This window comes from Pezoporus wallicus, unplaced genomic scaffold, assembly GCF_028554395.1.
Source record: "Pezoporus wallicus isolate ANWC-B61680 ecotype Strahan unplaced genomic scaffold, APGP_CSIRO_Pwel_v1 contig_7339, whole genome shotgun sequence".
NCBI classification, from domain to species: domain Eukaryota; kingdom Metazoa; phylum Chordata; class Aves; order Psittaciformes; family Psittacidae; genus Pezoporus; species Pezoporus wallicus.
The window spans coordinates 470,883-497,877 of record NW_026636333.1 but is presented as its reverse complement, the minus strand read 5'-3'; the positions used below and the strand labels follow the sequence as shown (position 1 = coordinate 497,877).

The following is a 26,995-nucleotide window of genomic DNA, read 5'->3' as shown; positions in this document are numbered from 1 at the left end:
GAATTGACAGTTTTGTTCATTCTCTGTTATTAAATATTTGGAAGAGTTTAGCAAAAGTATATTATTGGGATGCCTGTTAAAGTAGTGCCTTGGATGCTTAAGTTTTGTATTCAAGAAGCCTTTAGGTGTTATTGTTATAACCAGAACACTTGGCTTAACCTGTATATGCATGCACAGTGCCCCAAACAGCAGTGTCTGTAACGATGGAAGTTGATTTTAGTCCCATAAATGTAACTTCTACAGGTCCAATCTTCAGTGGCAGTCGGAACACCAGACTACATCTCTCCAGAAATCTTGCAGGCCATGGAAGATGGAAAAGGGAAGTATGGGCCCGAGTGTGACTGGTGGTCCCTGGGCGTTTGCATGTATGAAATGCTTTATGGAGAAACGCCCTTTTATGCTGAGTCCTTGGTGGAGACCTATGGGAAAATAATGAACCACAAAGTTAGTGCACTTTCTTTTTCTGTCTCTAAGCTAATTTTTAATGAATAATAGGGTAATTTGACAGCTTATTTTAAAATGAGGGGGGGTTATGTACTCATTATGTTAATGTTCATAAATGTAGAATAAAAAATACGTTTCCATGTAGTAAGTTTATGGTTACGGATTGCAGATGGCTTTGCTTTAGGATAAAGCGGTTCAAAACTGAAAATCTGGATTTGGAAAGATGGCTCTTAGTTCACTCTATGGAGTAAATCTTGGCTACATTACATCACTCCTTTTGTGTTACTTCCTTCTGGCACATCCACTGGTTGGCAGAAGATTCTTAAATACTCTTCCACATGGAGGTAGCAGTAGAATTCAACAGTATAAGGGAAACTTAAATATAGAATAAAAACTAGGAAATAAAAACATTTCAATAGCTTCTGTACTTTGGAGAAGTCTTTTTCCGAGAAACCTGATTGGATATGTTTAAGAACTAGAGTTTTTGCACATTTCTTTTTCTACATAATAATTTTCATGAAGAAGGGTTGATTTCCCAACTTCTTCTTGGTAATAAATTATTTTCTCTTATTTTAATCTTTAAGGAGAGGTTTCAGTTTCCTGCTCAAGTGACAGATGTCTCTGAAAGTGCAAAGGACCTCATCCGAAGGCTCATTTGTAGCAGAGAGCATCGACTTGGACAAAATGGGATAGAAGACTTTAAGAACCACCCATTCTTTGCTGGGATTGACTGGGACAACATTAGAAACTGTGAGGCACCTTACATCCCAGAAGTCAGCAGCCCCACTGATACATCAAACTTTGATGTGGATGATGATTGCTTAAAAAATTCTGTAAGTATAGAATTAATATTCTGAAAACTTTGCTTTTGTAATACACTTTAGAACAAAATACATGGAAGGGTCAGTTTATTGCATTGTGCTTGTTCACTATGTTCTGCTTTGAAGAAGTGTAGGGAGCAGTACATTCACAGTTTGGAAGCTGATCCTCCAAACACACACATGTAGGGATAACTTCAGTTTGGTAAATTCATTGTAACTTTACACATATTTAGCTAACACATACAGCTGTTATTTGCAGTAACAAGTTCCTAGCGTTCCTAGTGCACAAGTCTTCCTTTTGAGAGCATCATCTCCTGGCTGAGGCTTGCAAAAGGTGCCTGTGCAGTGTGAATACCTTACCGCTGTGAAAGAGAAGGGAGCTGCAGGTGAAGGAAGAATGCTCCTGTGATGAGTTATTACGCTGTCAGCTGTGAAAACTGAGTCCAGTTCTTAATTTGCTTTAGACATGGGGGTGAAAATCAATGCCACTGACTGTTAGAGATGTTTCTAGAAGTTCTTTTTCAGCTTCCTAATTTGAAACATCTGAAGGTTGCTTTTTGTTCTGTTTTAATATAAGGAGGTTAATGTTTTTACCATTTCTTTTCACACCTACCACCTCAGAACCTCTGAAGAACCTAGCCTAAGACATTGCATGACTGAGGGTATTCTACATTTTTGCTTCAATTGCTGGACATTGGATTTAATATTACTTTGCCTCAGATTCCTTCTGTGTAACATGGAGGTGTTTTCCCCTCCATCATTCATACGTATCTTGGGAGGAAGTTTCACATTCTTGCACTGCTGTTCCAAAAGTCAGCGCCATAGATAAGCCCATGAGACTTTTAGACCTTGTTTGTTTAAAATTCTTTGCAAGATTTGAATGGTGTGCAGCAGTGGGCCCAATGCTGAAGAGAAAAGGTGATGCTGAAAAGTCGTGATTGTTATTGTACTGCCTGAACTTTGGATGAGACTCTGGTCCCATGGAAAAATGAATTTAAACCATAGATTTACTATTCAGTGACTCTAATGTGTGTTTTAGAAGTTCACATAAGCACAAGGGGCAAAACTGTGTTGTTCAGGCAGGCTAGGTTCTGCTGGGTTTTAGCTTTTAACTATTTGGTTTAGTAGCCTTTCTGATAGCCATGATAGACTTGGTTTCATTTGTCATTTTGTCAGTGTGGCTATACAGTTAAATTCGCCAAAGCAGCAGGAAATGTGGTTTTGATCTCTGACAAAGAAACAAATACTTTTACAGAATCTGGCATTGTTACCAGTAGATACAATATCATAGAGCCTTAGAACGGTTTGGATTGGAAGGCACCTTAAAGATCATCCAGTTCCACCCCCCTGCCATGGTCAAGGACACCTTCCATGAAACCAGGTTGCTGAAAGCCATATTTTAGAATCGGTGTTCAGTTACCTGTGTGGTAACTAAACATTTTTGTGGGGGCTGTTTAAATCACACAATTATGCATTTAGTCTTTCTTAAGCCATTTGTAAAGATGGTTTTGAAACTTAAATCTATAAAATGTGAAAATAAAATATAGAGGAGAACTGAAGAACTTTACCTTTTCTAACTATAGTCTGTAATGTGATGTTTTTATTATTAATTAGTGGAAAGTTAAGGCTTTGTAATCTGGTCTCGTCCTTAGTTTCCACAATGCCCAACAATGTAGACTGACTGTACTTAACACAGTCCAGCCATGTCATTGATGTTGCTTTTTATTCTGGGAACTCTTTTTTGCTGTGAAGATTTTTGGCTGCTAAAAAGGTCAAGGTTGTGATATAATACAGCTGATGCCAATACTGAAAAGGTGATTTGGGATTTCTGTTGAATGCAGTTTTATTCCCTGTTCTCTCCTGCCAAGTTTTCCATGGAAAAAAAAACACACACAAAAAAAAAAACAACAAAAAAAACAAGTGGGTTTTCATTTGGGTTTAGAAAAAAATCTTTATTTGCCTTTTCTGACAGGTTAGAACCTTTTAGCACTTTCAGTATCATAATCATCATCTTAGGGAGCTTCTTTTGATGACTGTAAAGGCCATCTCTAGTATAACAACATAAACCTTGCATCTTGCAGTTAAACAGGAAACTCTTAACAGGATATTTAAGAGTATTAGAAATTATAATGGTTAGATTAATATAGCAACAGGTTTATTTTAGCCTCAGGAGGAGCTCTAAGATTTGTCTTGGTTTGTAGTTATTTGTCTGGCAGGAAAAAGGAGAAATGAAGTAAGAAATGGTCAGAGTAGTAATCGGATTAGAAAACCCTGTTGTATTACTTCTTTCTAGTGAACGTCTGACTGTTGTTCTCTTCAGAAAGTTAGAAGTGGGGCTGGTAATTCTACAGGCAAGAAGCCTTGCTGATGAAATAGCAGAGAAGAGTATAAAAGGTGATGCTTTTTGTGCCAAGAGCTTCTTGGAAACAAAAAAAAAGAATAAATTGGCTTTTAATACATGTAATATTTTGCTTTCTTTCAGCAGTAGCCTATTTAACTAGAAAAGCATTTTTTATGCCAGCATGCTCTATTTTTGTATATTGCATGCTATTATAAATGGGTTTAGGTGATGCCGTTTCATGTTTAGGCAGTAGATAAGGATGATTGTGGATAGAGTTAATCTGATATTATCACTAACACTTCACATATGGTTAAATTCAGAAATCTTTTTCTTTTAAGTCTGGTAGGATATTACTTAACTCAAGTGTCCTATTATTTTTCTAGGAAACGATGCCTCCACCATCACACACAGCATTTTCTGGCCATCATTTACCATTTGTGGGTTTCACGTATACAAGTAGCTGGTAAGTTATCTGAAGGCTAGTTACAAAATATCATAAGGTTCTGTCTTTGAAACCAGCAAATACCAAACAGATACCACTGAATGTGGTTTAGTGAAGAAATGACTGGGCCTTAATATGAAATGCTGTTTGTCCAAAACAGTGAGCACTCTGCAGATAAAACTGACATGAATTTGAAAGGCAGTACCTGTGTTCAGAGGAGTTTTGTTGAGAAAGGTGGTTTTCAGACAATATATGACGTTAACTGCATATGGCAAAGTTACAGGCAGATATGTGGACTCAGAAAGGATTTAGCTTATTAAACTTTAAATATTGTTTTATTTCTAGTCCTTTGACACTCTTGTAAGTCTGGATGGGTATTTTGAAAAAACAAAAGACTTTTATTTGATACTCAGTATTAAAGTGATATTTGTCATGTGCATCTCTACTGCTAAATTGAGCAGTACCAAGGAAATCCATGTATGTTTCTTGATCATTTGTGAGAGTAAATAAATAGGTAATGTTTACAACCATTGAAAAACCAGGCCTATGTTCCTGCAAACACATGTGCTTAATGCTGGTTATGTGCCGTGTCCTGGGGACTTCAAAAGCATAATTTTACATACATGCTAGCATGAGTATACTACATGAGTATCCACAGAGTCAGGGCCACAGCATTTCTGGTATGGGTGTGCCCTGGTTGTCATATGATAACTTCACACCATTTGTTGTGATTGTTGTCGTTAAAGTATTTGGGGAAACTTGAATATTTTAAAATAAACTGTTATTATAATCTTACTAACTATCTACATTGTTGCTCTTTGCTACCTGGCTGATGTAGACTGTCCATAGTGATCCTTTTTACTCAGGAGTTTCTGCACTTTTCTGTAACAAAAAAATGCATTGAGGAGATAATCATGCTAGGTAAAAAGGAATTAAAATGTTAATGTGTGCATACTAACAAAGTGGTATTTGACTGTATAATAAATTACATGGTCATCAACAATTTAAACCATTTATTGGTTCATTTTAAAGAATTATTTTAAACACAACCTGTTGTAAAATCCAGTCCTGTTTCATTTTTCCCCCCAGTGTGCTTTCAGATCGCAGCTGTCTAAGACTGACAGCTGGACCACCCTCCATGGATCTTGATGCCAGCATTCAAAGAACTTTGGAGGATAGCTTAGCAACAGAAGCTTATGAGAGGAGAATAAGACGTCTAGAACAGGAAAAGCTTGAACTTAGTAGAAAACTGCAAGGTACAGTCATTAAAAAATCCATTCAATCACTTTTTTGACTTGCGGCTTTGTAAGGTACTGTGTATAACCTTTGTAAGTTTATATTGTGGGAAAAAAAGAAATGTACCTCCTGGAAAGCTTTCTAACACAAAAGAATTCTGTTTATTATTTCCATTGACAAATTAAACTTTTCTTACTGTTTATACCCAAAATATCCCATGTATGCAGCTTCTGATAACACGCTAACTTTGTTCACACCATGCCTTGATTAGTCTGGCATAAAGATTTCATTCTTCAAACCTCTAAGAACTTAGTTTGTCGAGCTGACAAGTACTGAAAAATTGGCAGCAGTTGGAAGTTATGAATTGTAGAATCCTCAGTGGAGAGTCATTTGGCATGTCTTGATTTATTAATAATATATCTTTGAACCCCTCAGATTATCAGGCATGTAATTTGTACCCCACTTCCATCTTTTTCTAGAGTCAACCCAGACAGTCCAGGCTCTGCAGTACTCAACAGTGGATGGCCCAATAACAGCAAGCAAAGATCTAGAAATTAAAAGTTTGAAAGAAGAAATTGAAAAGTTGAAGAAACAGGTAACAGGTATGTTGTAAATATTAATGTAAAAATGTAACAGGAAACAATATTATAGCATGACTTTTTTTCTCCTAATGTAATACTCATTCTACTCTGCTTTCTAAGAGAGCCTCACAGTCTATTTTTACTTATTTTATCCTTCACTCATCATTGGTAGCTCAACATTTTCTACAAATTCAACTTCATATTCAGTACTTGAGTAATTCCAGTTGCAAGGGAGAAGGAAGATTTCAATGATTTGTGCTACTGTTACTAGTGGTAAAATTCCACAAGTTTTAAGTTGCGGTGTTGCTCATTTACATGGATGTGAATCAGGCTGTACCCTGTGAAACCATGACCAATTTCCATAGTAGTAGTTAGGTTTGGATTTTCCCCCCCCTCATTCCTCCTGCATTGTGTACTGCAAGAGTGTGAAGATACATGTCTACTAAACTGGAAGGAAGGTGTTGTTTCTTGCTTATGTGAGTAAACATGAGGAGTGAAGACTCCAGCCTACTAGTTTTAATAGTATTAAAACTATTTGATAGAAGGATGTTTTATTATGATTTAAGCATCAGTTGATTTTTTTCAGTATCTTATTTTCTGCTGAATTTTCCTTGAATGGGCCAAGTCTGGGAGATGTGATTGCAATTTTGATGATATTTTCTTTGAAACCACAGAGTTTTGTAGTGTGCTGTTAGTGACTGCATTGTAACTGGATGTGGAGTTAAAAGCTTGTTCAAGCTGCAGATGTGGTTTTCTGAGCATTATCTTGGAACAGTACTTTTAGAAAAGCTTGGGTTATCTGGGAGGTGGTCTGTGTGCATGAACTACAGTGATACTGGGTTTTTCAAGTGGCAGGGAGTAATGAAGGATGTTTTCCATGAGAGAGGACACCAAGTCTGCAGTTCCATGAGCAGCAGAACTGACCGAACAAAACCGTGCCACTGAAGCGGGTCCTGCCCACATCTGCATGAACTCTCCTCTCACTGTGCATGCACCAGACTCTCTTTAATTCACTCGATTAAACAAGAAAAGAATATCTAGATAAAAAGAATTCAATCAACTTACGATCTGATAAATCAGCACAATGTGGACAGGAGAAGCATACAAGGAAAGGGAGATGGGTGGGAGAAGAGCCACCTCTCAGCTCTGCTGTTAGCGAGCTCTCATTTCTCACAAACCCGAACATTTATTTCATTTCAGTTTAATTCCTTTGCTTCTGAGAGCTCACAAAGATAATTAAAAATTTGGCTATCAACTATCTCAGTACTTTAAGATTGAAAAGTGTTTTTGAAATCCGTGCAGACAAAGAGCTCAGTTGCTTTAATTAATGTCATACTGCCTTTCTTTAGAACTCTCAAACTAGTCAAAAAGCAAAGATCTAGTTAGCCCAGTGTTCTGTGTTTTTAAAGAGGTTACTGGAGACACTTAAGGGAAGATTCAGAGATACCTGATGTATTCAAGTCCATCTTTTTCCAGCCTTACTGTCCCAGATCTTGGCAATTCATGTTTTAAGAACTTCCAGAGGGAGAGCTTTTATTGCACCACCAGGTTGTATATAGCTAATAGTGAACGAATTTGCCATCTGTGTAGCTAATATCTTTATATCCTACTTTAAAGGTTTGCTACTAGTAGTCAGTATTCCTGATGTGATGCTCTGAATGAAGTTAAAGGGAATTGTCTCTTGTATTGATTCACAGCATAGGACTTCTGCTCTCCTGCTCCCTAATGGTTTCTTCAAAATAGGATCTTGAGAGCAGAGGTAGCTTCAAAGAGAGGAAGGTTGGAGGAAACTACAAAAAGGATTTGTTCTTGTTTATGTTTGTGAAAAGACTTCATTCAGTTCCTGGAAGTGTCAGGAATGCCAGCAGCAACACCCACAGAAAGAATAACTTGAACTTAACTTCCAGACATTTGGTTGGTGTGTTTAGGCTCTGCCACTCCGTTATGGGGGAGAAACATCCTATGTATGAACTGCAGACTGCAGCATGTAGATTATACGTTGTTAAAATTGTGTAGTCTGTAAGTCTGTTATAAATGTACAGTTGGACAGCTGCTCTGGCATGATGCAGCAGTTTTGTGTTGTACAATAAGCAGTAGTTTTGGATCTGAACAGGGCTTAACTAGCTCAGGGAGGATCCCTCTGGTTTGAGTGATGCCATGTTGGCACTATGCCAGCACAAAGGTTTCTGTGAAGTTTCTCTCCAGCCACATGTCCTTCCACTTGCTGCTGTAAGGAGGAAAAAGACAACAGGATCAGAAACCCCTGATCTGCAGCAGTCCTTGGCTCTGGTTTTGGCTCCTTGAGACCACAGAACAGCAACATTTACAAGACCAGCTTTTGGGTGGGACCAGCCGTTCATAGAAAAGCATCAGGATCAGCTTTAAATTATTTTTTATTCTTGACTGTTGAGCTGCAGCTTAGAGTTTAGTTCATTGCTGAATGTATTGTTCCCTTCCTTTGGTAATGGAAGGGGGAAAAAAAGGGTGGTAACATTCCCCAGTACGCCCAATGCCTCTTTCCAAATTTAAAGCTGTCGGTGTCTGGTGAAGGTGGTTAATATTGAGAAGGTTTTTTGTTAACTGTCCACTAAGAATTTTCTGCTTCACGCTACATATACGTTTGTATATTTATTGCTAGATACAATATGTGCTTTTAGTTTGGGGTTGGAAACAAATAATGTGGTCAAATGAGGAAGATGTAAAGTTGTCTTATCCATCCCCAGTCACTGCAGAACTTAGATCTTTCCAAGTATATACTGAATGCCTTGTGTGGTCCAGACAATACAGGCACTAGTTAGAAGACTCTCAATTTGTGCCTTGAGTTGTAGGCAAAATTTATCAAATTGGCAAAGAGAATGTTCTGGTTTGCTTGCTTTTATGGGGTTTTATTTTTGTGAGATAGATTTTGGAACTCAAGTAATGACAGAATACAGGCACAAACCAAACGAGGGTCATGTCTGAATGCTTCCAAATTTAAGGGAGCTAGCTCCAAGTTTTCTGGGTGGCTTTTAGAATAACCTGAATTTCCAAATCTGGATGTGATGAACTTTAAGAAGGTTCAGGTCAGGTGCACAGCTGAATTTTATGCTTTGGGCTCATCTCTTGGACAATTAAATGTAATGCAATAACATCCTACAGTGAGTGTTTGCATATATTAGCTAAAATGTTAGCAGTAACTAGGGTGATGAGATGGAAAATTACTGTTTACTACACATATGTCACAATTAGCTTGTGGTTATATTCTTTAACCTGTTTTACTGCCTCTTCTGGAGCTGTAAGAGTAAACACCTGCTTAAAAAGGTAATAAAAAATGAACACGAAATCCTGTCAAATTCAGGAGTGTCACCAGGGGGACCTTAGAAAAATACATTTTTCTTGTCTATCTGGTTTTCCAGGAAATGACAAGCTCCCATCTGCTTTCAATTTCTGAGGTCAAAGTTGTAATTTTTGTTCGCTAAGTTACATAGGAGAAAACTTTGAGGAATCTTTAATATTGCCAAATATGTAAAGGGCAGCGATGGAAGAAGAAAACAGAGCAGTGGAACAAAGTAGTTCATGCACGGAGATTTATCTTGGCTCAGCAGAGCCATATATAAACTTTCTTTTTGCTAGTGACTTCAGAGTAGGCTACATAAGAAAGGGTGTTGATAATTTCTGACTTTGAGCTATGTCTCTTATTTAAATGCATTCTTTTAAGTTTTTAAACAAGAGTCAATGAATTAAAACAATAGTGAATATTTGTCTGGGTATAAGCTAATGGTATTCGTTTTCTTATAAAATTCTTGTGTTTCAGAAATTACAGCTCTTCAAAATGTCTGTGGTTTTATATTTGATTTCTCCAGGAGCCAGTCTCTTTGGGTTGCGTTTATGAAAATGTAGTAAAAGAATATAGAAGAGTATAGGTGGGTTCCTGTTCTGGGGCTAAAACCACATGGTCTGAAGACCTGCCACAACTAAAATCAAAGGCAAAATGTCCGGTGTTTTCACAGACCTTGGAATTAACCCACCTGCATTTATATCTTGTTCTAAATTCCTGTTTTTCAGTGAAGGACTAGGAGAGGATAAAACACACCCACTAGCTAGAAACTTTCAGTTACCATATTTTTGCCATTTCAGCCTTCCATGTTGTAGCGTTTCAGTGCATTTATATGATATTATGTTGCTGTGGTGTAGAAATGTACTGTCGTGTAACTGGCACTTGGTGATAGTTGTAATAGCTTGCCTGTATTTATAGATGTAATAAAGCAGATCACATAAACACAACTATTTGTCATACTAGAAATAAGTAAAATCATCTGAAGTTCATTTTAAGTGTATTGACAGGAGAACACTTGCCAGCTCTTGAGTGACCCATTATTTTTACTGTTTCTTTCTGGGAGAATGAGGGGGGAGGAGGGAGACTGTTTATAATTACAGTGTAATAAAAGATGCATTATATATTACATCACAGTGCATAAAAGTCAAATGTATAGGTCATGTTAAAGCATGCATTACAGAATTATGTATAGTGCATGATTATTATAAAGCGAAAAGACAAATTGTTATCATTTTCTGTGTTGTTTTGCAGCAAGTTATCGCTTTTTATTCTGTTACAGTAAAAACAGATAATGGCAGTTGAAACAACCTACTCCCTATTCTAAACCAGATAAGAACTACGTTCTTTTGTGGTTAAATGGAAGCCAGAACAAATAGCGAAGGGGACTTCAAGGAGCTAGACTATGGTATTCTAGAATAATGATTCATTTTTTTTTCCTTAAGATATTTAGATGTCTGCTGCTTTTTCTAGATTCTGGTCAGCTAGAGCAGCAGCTAGAAGAGGCCAGCACTGCAAGGCGGGAGTTGGATGATGCTTCCAGACAAATAAAGGCTTTTGAGAAACAGGTCAGAACGCTGAAGCAAGAGAGAGAAGATCTTAATAAGGTAAAAGCAATTTGTCAGCAACTCTTGTAAACCCTGAAGACTATTTTATTTTTGTTCATTTTGCTTGAAATAATGTTCAGCAGTAAAATTAATGAGCAGATAATAAATGTGTAGCGTGACCTACTTTGCTTTCTGCCTTTATTTTGAAGACAAGGACGTTATTTAACATGTTGTGTATATGACTGCTGGGTGGTCCTAGGTGGCTGCTTCCAGATAGTGAACAACTCCATGGTCTAAACTGCTTGGTGCTTGCAAAGGTTTTACAGCTTCAGCTTAAGGTGATAACTATAGTAGTTTGCAGAACTTATTGCAGATGACTGATACAATCTGAAGTATGGGCAAGACTGTAGCAGGGAAAAAATGTCAAGAATATGGTATTAAGGCTGTGTCACAGAAGTGTTTCTGGAAGAGAGATGTGACAAATTGCCCAAACCTTAAGATTGAAAAGTAATTTGAAATTGCTACAGTTAAAGAATACTGGGGTTTGTTTCTTCTTTTATGTCTCCTTGTTTTCTTACTTACAACACCGTCTTTCATGGCTTGTTTTTATATTCATAGTTAAATCAACCTGTAATCAGGTGTGAAATACACTAGCCTTTTTCTCATCATTATTATATTGGCCCAGTATTTTGGAGTTCACACTCAATATTGATGTGGCAGCTGTATTTAACACTTTCTTTTAACCCTTAAGGCTCTTATAACCTTGAAAGCTGCCAGTTTCTTGAAGAAAGACCATCTCTCTTCTAAAACATGTAGCGATTAGGACCTGTTTTAACAACCTTAGAAAATGCTTTTAAATTTGTACAGATGACAACAGAGCCAAATATTAATAATTCTTCCTGCTGCTCTTTTCATCCTCAGACTGTCTTTTCCTTGCTTCTCTGTTCTGGTCCGGTTTGGCTGAACATCATTAAGCCATTTAAGCTGTTGTAGTCCTTCATTCGTAGTGTAGTAGCACAGATCTAGGTCACAGCAAGCTTTGTGAATGTACTGTGCTGTAGAGTTATCACAGCACTAGCACTGTTAATTCGTGTGAGATCTTTTAAAAGGATGATTGTCATATATGGCTGTTAATCACTAGTGGTTTGTTGCCAAGCTTTCTGTAGCATTTGATACTAAGGTACAGTGTGTGAAAATCGTACTCACCATTGCAGGTCAGTTTTCAAAAGCTTCTGAAGTAGAAATTTTCATAGAGCAGACTTTGCCATTCAGTTAATGCAAAAACTTTGTTTAATCATTTAGCAGCTATGATAAGTACTATTTTTATTTAAGTTGCTCTTGAAAAACTATGCTAATAATATTTTTTAATTAAGAAAGCAAGGTATTTTTATATTTTAATGCAGATGCTTGAAAGCCTTTGTGTTTAACCTGTAATAATGGAGTACATTCCTACTTGGTTTACATTTATGCAGTTTTACTAACTTTAATAGAGTAAATCCTGGCGTTTTTCTTTATGTGTAGAGGCATATAATCTGTGTCATTGATGCATTCATGAAAAGACATGAATATGTAGTTTCTATTCACTCCGGAGAAAGTGTTAGATGCGCATCCAGACACAGAGTTGGCCTTGCACCTTTCTAGGTTTGTTACTTCATTCTTTTCTTAAACTGTAGGAACTGGCAGAGTCTAGTGACAGATTAAAATCCCAAGCCAAAGAGCTGAAAGATGCACACAGCCAGCGGAAATTGGCAATGCAGGAGTTCTCAGAGATGAACGAGCGGCTGACAGACTTACACTCCCAAAAACAAAAGCTTGCCCGCCAGCTCCGAGATAAGGAGGAAGAAATGGAAGTGGTGATGCAGAAAGTAGAAAGTTTAAGGCAAGAGTTACGCAGAACAGAGAGACTTAAAAAAGAAGTAAGTGGTGAGAAGTCTGTTTAGAATCTATGAAATAGTAGCTATATGTAAGGTTTTCTGGCAAAATAATTTCTATGTTAACTGTAAGTCTTTAATTCTTTGTTTCAAGCAGTACAGATTTTGTTTGCTAAGAATTTAAAGTCTTCAGTTTAGTGCTGAAGATTTACCTCTTATATTGCATACCATCAATAGAATTTTTCTTGGGGAAAAAAAAGAATCCTACCTATTAAAAACTTATGTACTTTTGTAGCTGGAAGTCCAAGCTGAAGCTGCAGCTGCTGAGGCATCCAAAGACAGGAAATTGCGAGAGAGAAGTGAACAGTACTCTAAACAGTTGGAAAGCGAAGTAGAAGGGCTAAAGGTTAGTCTATTTTGATATTAACACCTGCAAAGTTACTAGTCAAGTAGGACTTGGATCTGTCTGATTGCTTTCAGATGTAGGACAAAAGGGTGTTGTCAGTCTGTGTCTCCAGTTGATGCTGAATATTAGTGCAAGCATGCATGGCATTATTGTCCAGAAAAATGAACATTTGCCTAATGTACTTTTCAGGCCAGAGTGTTCACTGCTCACTGAACTATTTCTTAATATGTGATGATTTCTTACCCGTTTGCTCCCATTATTACTTTGTTTAACTTTACCTGGCAAAACCATTTGTTTGGGGGGTTTTGTTTAGGGTTTTTTTCACGTAGGATGGTTGGGTATTTGAAGATAAACCTGCAACTTAGGCAGGTTTCTGTATAGGTTTTTTGGTGTGCTGTGTTGCTCCTCAGTATGTCAGTCAAAAGAAAGATGGTGTTTCCTCCGCAATAGATATCATATGATGTAACTGTAAAGGAGAAGTTTTAGTGTATTCTGCCTCTCAGCCAGGAGTTGAGATGTTTTTGCACAAGAACAGCATTGAGCATGAAGGCATTATATGGATGAGATTGCTTACATGTGTAATGTAATTTAAGTAAGCCAAGAATGTAAACTGTTATTCTATGATATAGCATTTTATATGGTGCTTTGAAGAAACAGACTTTCTCAGAAATTGAATAAGAAAGTTTTTAGTTTTCACATCAGGGTTATTGTTCATTTACAGCAAGATCTGTTCCCAGTCTTCGTTCACCAGGAGAATTCTACACTTCCTTTGCAAAATGTCAGGTTAGGCCTATTCTGGCATTAATTTACATGAATAAACATGTTTCTTTAATTAGAATTCCGTGGGCCAGTTGTCAACATTGAGTCAGTACGCAGAGAATTTGGGGGTTATTTTGCATTCTTTTATTTTGCCTTCCTTTGTTAAATGAAAATAAGGAAATCCATTCACTATGAAGTCTGGATTTGTAAAGTTTTTACTGCTGTGAATTCAGATGGTTATCTGAAAATTAAGATGTATTTCACCTCCTTTCATGAATTTTCACCATCAATGAAGAGTTTGTATGACAGTTGAAGGCGAGAAGAATGTATTGGAGATCTGTTGATAATAAATGATATGCTGATTTATAACACCAGGCCAAGTTTATCAGAAGAGGAAAGGGGACTTGTAGCTTTCTTAGTAATAATTTGTAATTCAGTGAACACAGTTTGGATCATGTGAGGTTGTTGTCTATAGTTAAGTTCAGAAGCCTGTCATAGAGAAAGGTCAATATGTAATGTAAAAACGGAAGCTTCTCTAAATGAGAATAGAAAAGCCCATAAATGATGGCAGGTCAAGTATAAACAGGATGTTGATGGCTAAATAAAGAGAATTTAGCCAATACTTAACAAAAGATGTTCAGAGTGATTGTGGGAAGCTCTTTAAATAAAAACCAAAAAGCCACCTTAAGAAACTCATGGGGCTGCTTGTTGGCAGGGATGAAAAGGAAATCTCTGAGTTGATAGAGGTGTGGCAGAAACGCTCAATGAGTTTTTGGTGTGACCAGTTTTACTGCTGAAGCAGGGGAGATTGCCACAAAGAATGTGTGCTCTGCAGCAGGTTGGTCAGATGAGCTGGGTTGCTCTGAGCCAGATGTGCAGGAAGCGGTAGAGCTGGCAGATGTGAAGTTACCCCCGGATCAGTGGCCTCACCAAGGGGGTTCTGGAGGAACTCAAGTGAGAAGTAAGAGAACTATTGACCAGGACATGCACCCTCTTATATTGGCCCACTGTGCGACTGTAACCCTTATCCAGAAGGTCCTGGAAACTGCGGAAGAGTGGGTGCAACTTCCTTAGGAAAGGGGTAGAGGCTGTAGTCAGCAATAAGGTCAGCGAGCTCATGGATGAAGCAGAGCCTGCTGAGAAGGCAGCGCGCCTCCCATCTAGCCAAATCCTGCAAGCAACACTGACCTGCTGGGGTTCTGTGAAGTTGTCAGTAGGTGCATGGACAAAGGGGAGCTAGTGTGTGTCATGTATTTGGATATACAAAACAAAGGCTCGGTAGGAGTCAGCATTGTGGCCTGGCAGCCAAGAGGGCAAAATGCATCCTGGGGTGCATTCAACAGCATCTAAATTACCTGTGTACCAGGCAATACGTTATGTCTCACTTGCATCATTTGTCCACTTGAAACAGGCATGTATGGAAACACCTATTTGGAATTTAGGCTTACATCAATTCAAAACGTGTACTCTGTTTTATTCTGTTACTCTAGCTCTGTATAAGGCATTACATAACGCCATCCAGCTTTCACTTCTTCTGCACCATCTGTCTTACTGTCTTAGTATTACCTTTTCATTGTGCAAAAAAAATGTGAACCACCACCAAAACATTTTGCATACCTAATAGATGATGTTGCGCAGCCTAAACTTATGTGCTGCATTGCCATATATGAGTAGGCAATTCAGTATGTTGGGCAGTAACAAACAAGTTCAGTAGTTAACTGCCTGTGCATGAAAGAAAGTTTCTATATCATCTTTTTTTCTTTTATTTTCTTTCGTGTGTATAAATTATTTTTTTTTAATTCTTTCTTTCTCCAAACCATCTCCTGTTAGGGTTGCATCTTCTTTCTCCAATTCAACATTGTGCATGCCAAGGACAGGATTTTACTCTTGGATCAAAACAGATGGTTGTTTTGATGAGTTACAGAAAACGATGTGGTAGCAGCACAATCTGGCTCATACATTTAGGGGGTTCTTCGGTGTTCTGCTGGTACTAAGAGCAAGGCCCAGCTTGCTCCTAGGAACTCAGCTCATCTTAATGTTCCACAATGACATTTAGCTCTTAAAGTCTATTCATACGTCAACAAAAGGAAATTGGTACCCAAAGCCATGTTTAATTAAGGGTGACTGAAAGGTTTTTAATATCTCATGGTACGACTGGAGGTATAATTAACAAAGTATCTTCAGTCCTCCCAAAGTTGTGAGTCAGTCACTGTAAGGAAGGAGGTTTTCCAGTTACCTGCACTATCTCAAGGCACAGTGTTTGTATTAAGTAATTTCCTTTCCTTAGACTACCTTTAATTACAGATTTAAGTAATAGAAAAAAATCCAAACCAAGTTTTACATGTGTTTACATACAAAAGTATTTCCATACTTGGATTTCAGTGCATGTCATGCCACTATCTCATTTTGAACCTGATCTTGCTCCTCCTCTATGTTATGGCAGGACATTGAGTTTAGTGAGTGCAGCATTTGGTGCAAATGTGTATGTATCCTGAAGCAATGTGTAAAGACTATTGACATGCCAGAAGACCTCACTAAGAGAGCTATGCAGCTGCGAGAAGTGAAGTAATTACTCTTATTGTTTAAAGCTTGTTTTTCCTATTAATCCACTCTGATGTAAATGATCAGTTTAAGTAAAATAGGTCAGGTTTCCCTCCTGACCTATTCAATCCTTATAGTGTTTCTGTAGCTAGATTTTAGCCTTCAGTTAAGACTCTGCTTGTCTTAGTATAGCTCTTCCACTACTTATCTGTGCTTTAAAATATGCTGTCTGTATATCATAGTCCTTATTCTGCATTCCTCAAAGTCACATGAACTTGTTGCTATCAGTGGTGTGAGTGGGAACATTAAAGTCCTCCAATTCTGTGGTCACTTTCTGACTGCATGTAAAGGGGGGTCAGAATGGGGCCAGAGATATTTAAAGAGATGATCAAATTTTCAGTGGATTGAAATCTATTACTCTATTTAAATCACAAACTGATAAAGGGTACAGTTCAGATTTAGGCTGTAACAAATTTTCAAGAACATTGGGATAGGTGTGTTTAACTCAGATCTGTAATGGGATATTTTCTAAACATATGCTTAGGAATATTGAGTTGTTATTGAGCTTCATTTTCTGCATCCTTGAGTACTAATTTACGGCTGTTTATTTTAGCAAAAACAGGTTGGTCGCTCACCTGGAGTAAGCAGTATAGAACACCAGCAAGAGATCACTAAATTAAAAGCAGACCTGGAGAAGAAAAGTGTTTTCTATGAAGAGGAACTATCTAAACGGGAAATCATGCATGCTAATGAAATAAAAAGCCTGAAGAAAGAACTGCGGGATGCAGAGAGCCAGCAGCTTGCCCTCAAGAAGGAGATAATGATTTTGAAAGACAAGTTAGAGAAAACCAGAAGAGAAAAGTGAGTATTGCATAAAATTTACCTTTAAGCTGAAAATATCTTTTGAAGACTCCTGCTATGTTGCCAAACACACCGTCACTTCCTTCACTGTAATACAGGCAGGTGCATTTTGGCTGAGCCAGGGTTGAAAACAGTCACCTTTTAAAAACAAAGAAGTACCAAAAAATGTCCATCCCTGGCCTGAAACAGTTAATTTTGCAGAATTTGTGCCCTAGCTGACCATCCAAGGTATGTAACTTGAGTTGCAGACTTTGGGGTAGGTTAACCCCTGGAGCTTATGTTGCAGTTTAAAAGAGTTTTTTGACATTTTTCTTCTGTTTCATCTTGTGATGCAAAATGGTGTTAGAGATCAACTGTTGCTTACATTTCTGCCAGCACAGGGACAGCCACTTAATGCAGACTAAGGCTAATCCATGCTGGGTTCCATCCAGTGTTAATATCAGTCATCAGACTACTGCAGGCATTAAGCTGCTTTATCTCTTCTGACACGGTAATTTTGTTAGAGACCTGCTTTTTTCTCTCCCACATGGTTGGAGCTTATAACTGGCCTTGAGAATGTTCTTCGAGGCGTTCAATAAAAGCAAGTTTTTCTGTTGGATAGTGTAGTGATGGAAATACTCATAAATCAAATGTGTTCATTTTCATTCATAAAAAATTCAGAATGCTTATAGACACTAACAGAGGTGCTGCTTCTTGCTGCTGTAGCAAGATGGCATAACAAGTTCCTGCTGAAAGCTTAGCCAAACTGTAGGGAGTTCTTAAATATAAGTAGTAAATAAAGCTTATGCCCATAGCGGTGGAAACACTGCTTCTCTGATAGTCCTTTTGCACCAGGGGAAGTGGATCGTGCAACTTAGAATGCAGTGCATGAGCTATTCCTTCCTAGAATACAGGTATTCATAGGCTGGATACGCCTAAAAGAAAACTAGAGAGGGACTTAACACAAGCGAATGTTGTGGTAGGATGAGGGGGAATGACTTTAAGCTGAAAGAGGGGAGATTTAAATTCAACATTAGGAAGAAGCTGCTTTTCTTTTAGCTTTTGTGGTCAGGCATGCAGAGCCTTTTGTGAGCCTTCCAGTTCAGAGGTGTTCAATGTGAGAGTTGAAGAGGAAGCACCTGGGGGCTTTATGCTGAAATAAGTGGAATTATTTCAGCAATGGGCTTGGGGTGGGTGTGAGGGTTAAAGTGTGTGTATACAGTTTGGCAAAAACATTTTGGAGGTCTAAAAATAATCTTTAGTGCTTATGAAAAGGCTTTGGTAAAAGGGTGTGGTCGCATTACTTCGTGAGGGTTTATAGCATAGAGTGAATTACGTAGGTTATCCTAAACAAGGGTCAGTCAGAGCGTGGTCAGAATCTGTGCACAGTATTTTTGTGTAACTTGCTTGTGGGTAGTTTCTGGTTTTATTTTTTAAAAATGGGTATTGTTTTCTTTGTTTCCTTCAGATTTATGTTTTCTTCTGCTATTTCAACAATGTAAGTTTTCAAGGGGGAGAAACTCCCTTTCTGTACTTGCCCTTTGCTGAAGTCTCCTAACCTCCGTGCAATTAAAATTGGGAATGTAGGAGCATGATATCGGGCCAGTGATCTGTTTAGCACAATATTCCATTTCTTAGAATCATGTTTGTAGAAGTTTCTTTTAAACCTGTCATTTAATGGCAGATTTATGAAGCAGAGAGCTCTATCAACCAGCGTTTGGGGGTTTTAAATTGTGTGATATAAAGAAGCCTGGGGGCTGGTGTTTGTTCCAGTCTGCTTTCCTTGGTTTCAAAGCAATGAGTATCTCTCCACTTTGTACAGCTGCAGTAAAGAGCTGGAGGGACAGAGTGATACCATGAAGCTGTATTTCACATTGCTTGCATGTGGTTTGATAGAGTTATTTTACTGATAAAAAGAAAGCTGGATCATGTATGCTTTCTTAAACTTGAAGGGCAGATACAGAGCTAAATTTCAGATGAGAGAAAAAGTTTGATGGTAGAGGAGGGTACCAGGTTTCAAAGCAAATGCCTTGTTTTGATCTTCCTGGCTGTCCAAGGTATGCCTATGGAGTCTGTTCCATGCTTTTCTGAGTTGATATTTGGGTGTGATATATTACACCCACATTCTCCTCTGTCTAAAATGTATCTTTGTTTCTGTATTACACTATAGCGGTCTGACTTACTGAGTTAGTGACAATCACGAGTTAAATTAAGACTATAAAATACAGAAAACTACAAGTATGTTGGCTATTTTACTGCTCCAAAGCTTCCTTAACCCACCACTATTTATGGCTGCTTTGAGCCCTAAAGCCTTAAAAGAACAAATTTTAGACAAATAGAGAATAAAAAACCCTGAAGAAAACCATAAAAGCTAAATAAAAGAAATAAATACAGATTTAGTTCGGTCTACTGTCTGAGGAATTAGCTTTGAATCTGTGCCTTGCAAACAGAAGCAGGACCTGTTATTAATTCCCCTGACAGCCAATGCTTTAATCTCTTCCTGCCTTTTCCCTAGACTGCTCATCATATGCATGGAATCTGTTGATACAGAAAAGAAGTGGTGGTAAATTTCAAACTTGGCGTTTATGCAGTAAGGGTAGTCTGTTACTTTACTAGGATGGAGTGTTACGTTTCAAAGGATGCCTAGCAACATACAATTTCACCATGAGTCTTAACATGCTGTACTGGATTTCAAAGAGTGGTTGAAGCACTAAATGAATTTTAAATTAGGAATAGGAAATTCAAACCAGCATTACTCTTAACTGGGTTCACTGTAACCACTGACATCTTTTAAGGTCTCATCTTTTAAGGGTGTTCTGTCAGTTTGGCAGAGCTTTGGTAGTTCAGCAGCTCAGAAAAAGAGGCAAGGATGTAATATCTCTGTTGTACAATGTAAAATCCAAATCAGTACCCAGAAGAAAAATCACAGTGCTCAGGACAAGGTTTCCCCTGGATTTTATTTCTACAGTGCTACCCTTTTATACCAAGTACTTTTTCAAACCTTTTTAAGGCTGCACAGTGGTGTTTGCTGAATGTTTACTGCATCTCTGACATTTATAGTATAGCTCCATCAACCTACTGATGAACTTTGTGCCAGTTACCTGAATAGCTAGTGAAATGGTGAATACAAGATGCAAATGTAGCAAGTCTGAAAAGAGTGGATGTGAGGTGGAAATTGCATGTCCAAAACACTGCTGTACCACCACTTTCAGGAAATTACAGTGTTCTTTGGCAAACAGAGCACCTGCAGCTTCATTTATTTTCAGGGTCTCTTATTCATTGTGCAAGATCAAAGCTGATGTTAAGTGGAATTAATCAGGGGTTCTCCTCTGCTGAGTGACATTCACAGGGAAAGGGAAGGTTTGAGGGGAACAGCTATTTTGAAACTTGTTCTCAGAAAGAATGGTCCAAGCCTGCTGTAGAATCTGGTGATACTTAGTGTGTAGGTTATCCACCCAGTTTTGGGCGTTAGTAGGCATATAGTACCTGAATTAACAGTTCCAGTGTGTCCTGTCTGTTCTAAATTGTCCAAAAACTAGCCTGCATAAGCTTTCCTCATTATAGACCCAGCTGTGAGTGTACTGATTTAGCTTCTGTATGTTCTGGTTTCATAACATGGTCATTTTTGCTCGTCACTCTATGTGAAACTTGGATTTCTAGCAATACAAAGTTAGAATAATGTTTCTGTGAGCTGAGAATTTACCCTGGGCCTCTCAGCATATTGACACATGCTTTGAGCTGCAGAATTACAGCTACCCAGTGTCGGGGTGGTTCATCTGAACAATGTAGTAAGTGTAAGTGGATTGATAAACAGTAGCTCAGTGGAGCTGTATCAGTTCCATACTGAAGGAAAGATCAATGTCTTAATATTAAACACACCATCTTACAGCCCTACAATACATTACTTAAATAGGTTGTGGTATTACCAGCATAGTACTTCCTTTTCAGCTGGTGTGTGTATTGATCTTTTTGTCTATAAGTGAACAGCGTAATGAGTTTTGGAATAAGAAACTTTCTAATTCTGCTTCATTTTATTTCTTAGCCAAAGTGAGAGAGAGGAATTTGAAACAGAGTTCAAACAGAAGTACGAGCGAGAAAAGATTCTGCTGACAGAGGAAAACAAGAAACTTTCAAATGAACTCGATAAGGTAAGTGCTGATTAGTTGTGTCCTGAGTTTACAATTAGGCTATGTATAAATTGGAAATGTTGGAGCTGTATTGGTTATTATTAACTGTTAATTGATAGCAGAAATTTACATTACACCAAAAGTGGTGATCAGTATTTGATTTGAATAGGGCATCTACATAGAATCATAGAATGGTTTGGGTTGGAAAGGACCTTAAGTTCATCAAGTTACAACCCACTGCAGAGGGGCAGGGACAGCACATGCTAGACCATGTCGCCCAAGGCTCTGTCCAGCCTGGCCTTGAGCACTGTCAGGGTTGGAGCATTTAGAACTTGAGAATGTGTGCATATATATATATGTGCATGTATGTGTATTTGTGTGAAGGAATTGAGTTAGATGCTCTTACAGTTTAGTAAGATTCATCTTAGTCAATACCTTAAGCCAAGAAAAAAAGGTGATTTATTTCATTGTATGACCCCAACATAAAAATACATAGTTAATGATGTGGTTACTTAGGGTATATCTGCATGTCAGTTACTGTGAAAAAGCAGGGCCCTCCCATCCATTGAGATGAAGTGTTACCTTGAGATATTAAAAAAATACAAATGATAAAGCATATTAATTGAAGTCTGTTGAGCAAGGAAAAATTGTTTCGTGCATTTAGATTATCTCTTTATTGTTCATTTCGACAGGTTGTTCAAGTTCATTGTGGATTAGCTAAGCTTTGCTAAACTAGTCTATTCTTTTTGTAATATATTAGGTTTTCTAAAAATATGATGAAAGTAGAATGTTCTTCAGAGTGAGCATGTGTGCATGCCAGCGTTCAAATTGAATCCTGTTTTCATACCACTATAAGACACATGCTTTGCCTGTATGTAGGCTTAGTCCAAGAGCAGTAAGAGATCTGTCACTTCAATAGTTTTTCTGCTTAGTGTCAGTCATATTTAAATTGTAAGTCCATTTAAATAAGTATGGAGTAGAGTACTTTGGAGTAAAAAGCAGAAGAGATTTGAAACTGATATTTTTTCCACCACTTCAATTTGTTAATGTATTTCAGTACTAAAGGAAGCTTTTTACTTGAGAGCCATTCTCCTAAGCAGGGCTTCCTATAAAGTCTGTCTGATCTCTGATTCCAGTTTGACTTTCGGAATAGCCATTTAATGCAATGAAGGTTTAGTTCCCCATACCAAGCCAGGTTAGCTGTGGCTTTGTCTTGCAGAATGTGCATGTATGAATGACAGCTCTGTGAATGTGAGAGGTTAATTGTTGGGTATAACATATTGTACTTACAGATGTGCATTTAATTTCAATTTCCCTGACTGCAAGTAAGTAAAATGAAAAAAAAGAGGGGAATGTGAGACACCTGGAGAATCTCAGGACTGACTCATGCCTGTATCTGTTAAGCCTCTCATTCTCCATGGTTACTAAACAAGGGAGAGGTTTGGCAGCTTTATCTGAACTATAACAATTTTTGTGCCCTTGCTTTGCCCTTACAGTGTAGGTTTTTTCATCTAGAACATTCCACACCTATATGCTGCAAAGCAGAAACCTCCTAAGAGTTCTGGAGGTATTTAGAGACTAATTCTCAGAAAACTAATTAATTAGAGTAAAAATGCAGTTCTAGTCCTTAAAGGGGGTCTTTCAGCACAGCTAAGGTCATACATAAGGAGAGATTCTGGCTTTTTTTGTTGCATAGTGTTTATCGTGATGGGTAGTATTGGTTTCTAAAGCATTGTGAGTGAGAGGACCGCATGGGTTTGAGTCTGCAAAGGTGGAATCACAGCAGCTTATACCTTTAACAAGTTGTTCAAATTCTCATTCAGCTCACTGCCATGTTTGAGAGGCTGAGTATGAATAACCGGCAGCTGGAAGAAGAGATGAGAGATCTGGCTGATAAAAAGGAGTCCGTCGCCCACTGGGAGGCCCAAATCACTGAGATCATCCAGTGGTGAGTCCTCTGCTCTAATGTCACTGCAGAATCCCCTCAGGATGTGGTAGGGCTGTTACTTAGTTTTCGCCTTTGCACGTGGCACTTGGAAGTGCGTAGGTAAAATCTTACAACCGGCCTGGATTGTGCTGTATTTTTCCATGAGATTTTAATAATACCTAAATCCTCCTTAAGAGTGAAAGTGTCTAACCAAACACAACTTCTTTAAGTACGGAAGAATCACGGGCATTGGGTGTGGCTTGTGGGTTTGGAAGAATGCTGGAAGGATCATGTGCTGGGCTCACGCCTCGGAGAGGGAACAAGCCTGGGAAAAGCAGTGGCTGAGTGCTTGTGTCTCGGCATTAATTTCCTTCATCTGCTTGTCATGTGGCAGAATGAAACAAATACAGTGCAACTTTTATGTGATGGGTTTTTTTACAAGGAGGGCATTTGAGACTACCACAAATAAATAATGACGTTATGTTTCTAAAGTCTTCTGGGCAGTTCTAATAAATCAAGGACCAAAAAGCCGAGTTGAAACTATTCGGAGAAAAAGATTGTTTTATCTAGGTGGTCTTTATTTTTCCTCTCCATGCCTGCTTCTCTCCCCTCCCTTTTATGGTCTGTTGCAGTGTTTAGCATCTACAAAACCAGTTTTCATCCACATACTTTCTTTACAGATTACCCACTTCTGGGAAGATTTCATCATCATATAGTCATCTTTTTTTTGGATTACTACTTGGTTATTCCCCCCCATTATTCTCATCTCATGTTAGTAAAAAAATCTAATTTGTTGTGTCAAAGCCAAAATGGGAAACGTTTCCTATAATGAAACTGTTTGGTATTTTTGTAATGTCAGTATCATAGAAATTTGGTTTTTGCATATTGCCATGTGAATATGTAACAGGAAAGAAGGGCTACCCTCTGGGCTTCTTGAAGTGTTTTAAGCAGTGATTGTAACATGAAGTATGTAATGCCAATCTGTGCTATGAAGTCCATAGCATCTCAGGCCATTATATTTCTAGCAGAGGTTAACAAATGTACAGGGTCCACTTTGTGCATATTCCTTTTCAGTCTTATCTCTCATAACTGAGTATAGTAGATGGCATCACGGAAATAAAAAAATGCATAAAAGTTGTTTAAATGACCAGTTAATTTCTAGATAATCAGAAATGTTTATTTGGGGAAAAAAAAATCAAGGTAACAAGGCAGACAAGTCTATTACTTCACATTCCATATTGTAATAAGGTAAAACTTATCGTTCTTAATGCACCAAGGTAACCAAACCCCATTTTTCAGATTTAAATGTGAAAGTCCTCCTGAAACTTGGCAGTTCTGGCAAAAGCCAAGTCTGAATTACTTAACACTATGTAAAAACATACCAACAGCCATTAAGAATGTCCCTGCTCCAATTTATGAGTGTGTTTAAGATGTGCTACTGATGTGGTTTAGGCTTGCGATAAAGGATCTCGCATGTATTAGAGATGTGGCTGTGGGGGTAAAAGAGGTTTGAGTGTTTTGTATCTCTGAAGATACCTCATGAAACCAATCAGGTACACGCAAGACTAACTTTCTGAATGAAATACCATTTTACTGATCCCTTATGATAATATAATGTTGTTTTTTTGGTTTTTTTTTAAGTATGGAACTAAAAATTAAGCAATTCTATAAAAAGAGGGAAAAAAAAAGAAGTACTGTGAGCAGACTTGCAAGAGATTAAAAAGATGTGGCTTGGTTCCAGTTCCTAATCGCGATAACACATCCCAATACTTTCTCTCCATACTTCTCTCTGCTGATGTTAACGTTTTTCAGCAATGTGAGGCCTTAGCTTGACTCACATATTTTTTCTCATTATGTTTAGGTTTTCTATTTGTTACCCGGGTAATCTGGTCATGTCCTTCTGCTGGCCATAGAATTCAGCACTGCATACTGAAAGCAGGTCCTTTTCTGGGGATTTTTTTTACTGTGAGCATGGGATGCTATATGAAGTATTTAAACATCTATAATAATGATAAACATTTTTAAAAGGAGAAAAAAAAGAAGAAAATTAGCCTTCTTTAACCTTTCACAAGCCCTGTTTTCCTCAGAAGAATACACAGTTTTAATCTGTACCTGTCCACCTCTTCAGCATGATAACAGAATGCTTTGATGCTAACAAAGTGGGGGAAAGCTCTTAGGCTCCCTCTTCAAAACTGACAGATTATTCACATGATACTGCCTTAAGATAGGGATTTGGGGTGCATACTTTCCACCTCTTAAACTTGGGGCTTGGCCACCATCATCATTTTGTACCAAGATTTATGAAGGATGGGAGGCAGTAGATGGACTTAATTACTGGGTTTGTAAACAGTTTGTTCAGCTGCCCATGGTAGTTTGAGGGATTTGTTGTAGTCCTGTTGTGAGTAACTCAAGCCCGAGGAGTCCCATATGTTCTTTGATTGCTTTGCCATCTAACAGATATCTCTCTTAGGAAATCTGTCCCCTGTTCAAATCCACATTTTGGGTGGTTAAGATTGTCACTTTCTTCATGACTCCTTGCACCCTTTTAAATCATTATTTCCTTTAGATTTTATAACTTGTGAGTTACTTGGATGGCCTATTATGTTCCCTTTAGCTTTTTCCTGCTTTCTTGCTGTGCTCTTTGAATCTTTTTAGGGCAAATGTACAAAAGCCTTTTTATTTTTGCTGTTATTATACCAAGATTCTATAAATACAGCCAGATTTTGATACAAACACTTGAATCAAACTGTCATTGCAAATTCTAATATGGTAGCAACAGACCCTCACAGATCATTCAGCCTTAATGGAGCTATTATATTGACAATTTATATTAGCCAAATCATTTATCATTCCTTGACAAGAGTAAGAAGTATTGAGGCTTTTATTGTCAGCTATAAATTTTCCTTTGGGAGATGGGAAAGAGATTGATTGCATGGGAGTTTCATGCAGTCTCTTCAAAAAAGAATCCTTTAAATAGCCATGCTACCATATTTCTGTTCTGCTGCAGAAAGGAAGTCGATGGAAATCTTGGTAGTGATTCCCATTGTACTTGGCAAGAATCTTATGAGTCTTTCTAGGAGGGATTCATGTAACCTTGTTCTAGAAGTCCTAAGGCAGACAGATAAATCCCATTAGTAGTACTTTAGAAATCACTTTTTCTCCCCATTGATTGAAAACGAAGCCTAGGCAACTAGTTCAAACAAATACCTCTGTATTGTTGAGTATGTTTATATGGATGAGCTAAATCCTACCTAATTTACCTAGTGGATGTTAGGCTTAGATTCAGCTAGGTGGCTCTCAGGAGAAAGCACACACAAATTGGGGAAGAGGATTAGCAAAAACTTTGGGAAAATTCAACTGTAAGAAACTCAAAACATGAAAAATCCTGAGATGCATCATGCTTGTGGTGTGAGTAATCAGAAGTTTAGTATCTATGAAATAGAAATTCAGGAGGGCAGTGGGAAATGTCAGTGTTTGGGAGCAGAGGGAAATGTTGAAACTTCTTAGAGAAGCAGCTTTAAATCCACATTTTGTTGAGGAGAGTTGGGGGGAAGAAAAAAGATGCAGGGTTTGAGCATAGTGATACAAAGACAGAAATTTAAAAGCATAGAGAAACCAGGAGAACTGGGAGTGATGGCTCTTGAACTTCCTTAGTGGTTTTAAATCAGGTAAGATGCAGCTTTGCCTAAGACCCTAGGGCTTTAAGACCACTCCTGTTCAGCAAAACCGTTTAGGCTTCTAGGTCCATATTGTATTGTAAAGTAGGAGACAGAGACCTGGAGAGTCTAAGTTTCTGAGC

General features: G+C 38.0%; 1 protein-coding gene across 9 annotated transcripts in view; it reads left to right on the top strand.

Moving 5' to 3' along the window:
- Nucleotides 1-26,995, top strand: part of CDC42BPA (CDC42 binding protein kinase alpha) — a 179,900-nt gene that overhangs the window by 102,158 nt on the left and 50,747 nt on the right. For 8 of the 9 annotated variants that reach the window (XM_057400046.1, XM_057400045.1, XM_057400039.1 and 5 more), the window contains exons 8-18: nucleotides 244-444; nucleotides 1,029-1,277; nucleotides 3,990-4,069; nucleotides 5,138-5,304; nucleotides 5,764-5,886; nucleotides 10,652-10,785; nucleotides 12,399-12,641; nucleotides 12,892-13,002; nucleotides 16,916-17,163; nucleotides 21,185-21,290; nucleotides 23,093-23,217. In XM_057400046.1, coding sequence (XP_057256029.1) covers nucleotides 244-444; nucleotides 1,029-1,277; nucleotides 3,990-4,069; nucleotides 5,138-5,304; nucleotides 5,764-5,886; nucleotides 10,652-10,785; nucleotides 12,399-12,641; nucleotides 12,892-13,002; nucleotides 16,916-17,163; nucleotides 21,185-21,290; nucleotides 23,093-23,217 — 1,787 coding nt within the window. The remainder of the gene's footprint in view (nucleotides 1-243; nucleotides 445-1,028; nucleotides 1,278-3,989; nucleotides 4,070-5,137; nucleotides 5,305-5,763; nucleotides 5,887-10,651; nucleotides 10,786-12,398; nucleotides 12,642-12,891; nucleotides 13,003-16,915; nucleotides 17,164-21,184; nucleotides 21,291-23,092; nucleotides 23,218-26,995) is intronic. The other variant, XM_057400043.1, reaches the window with a different exon arrangement.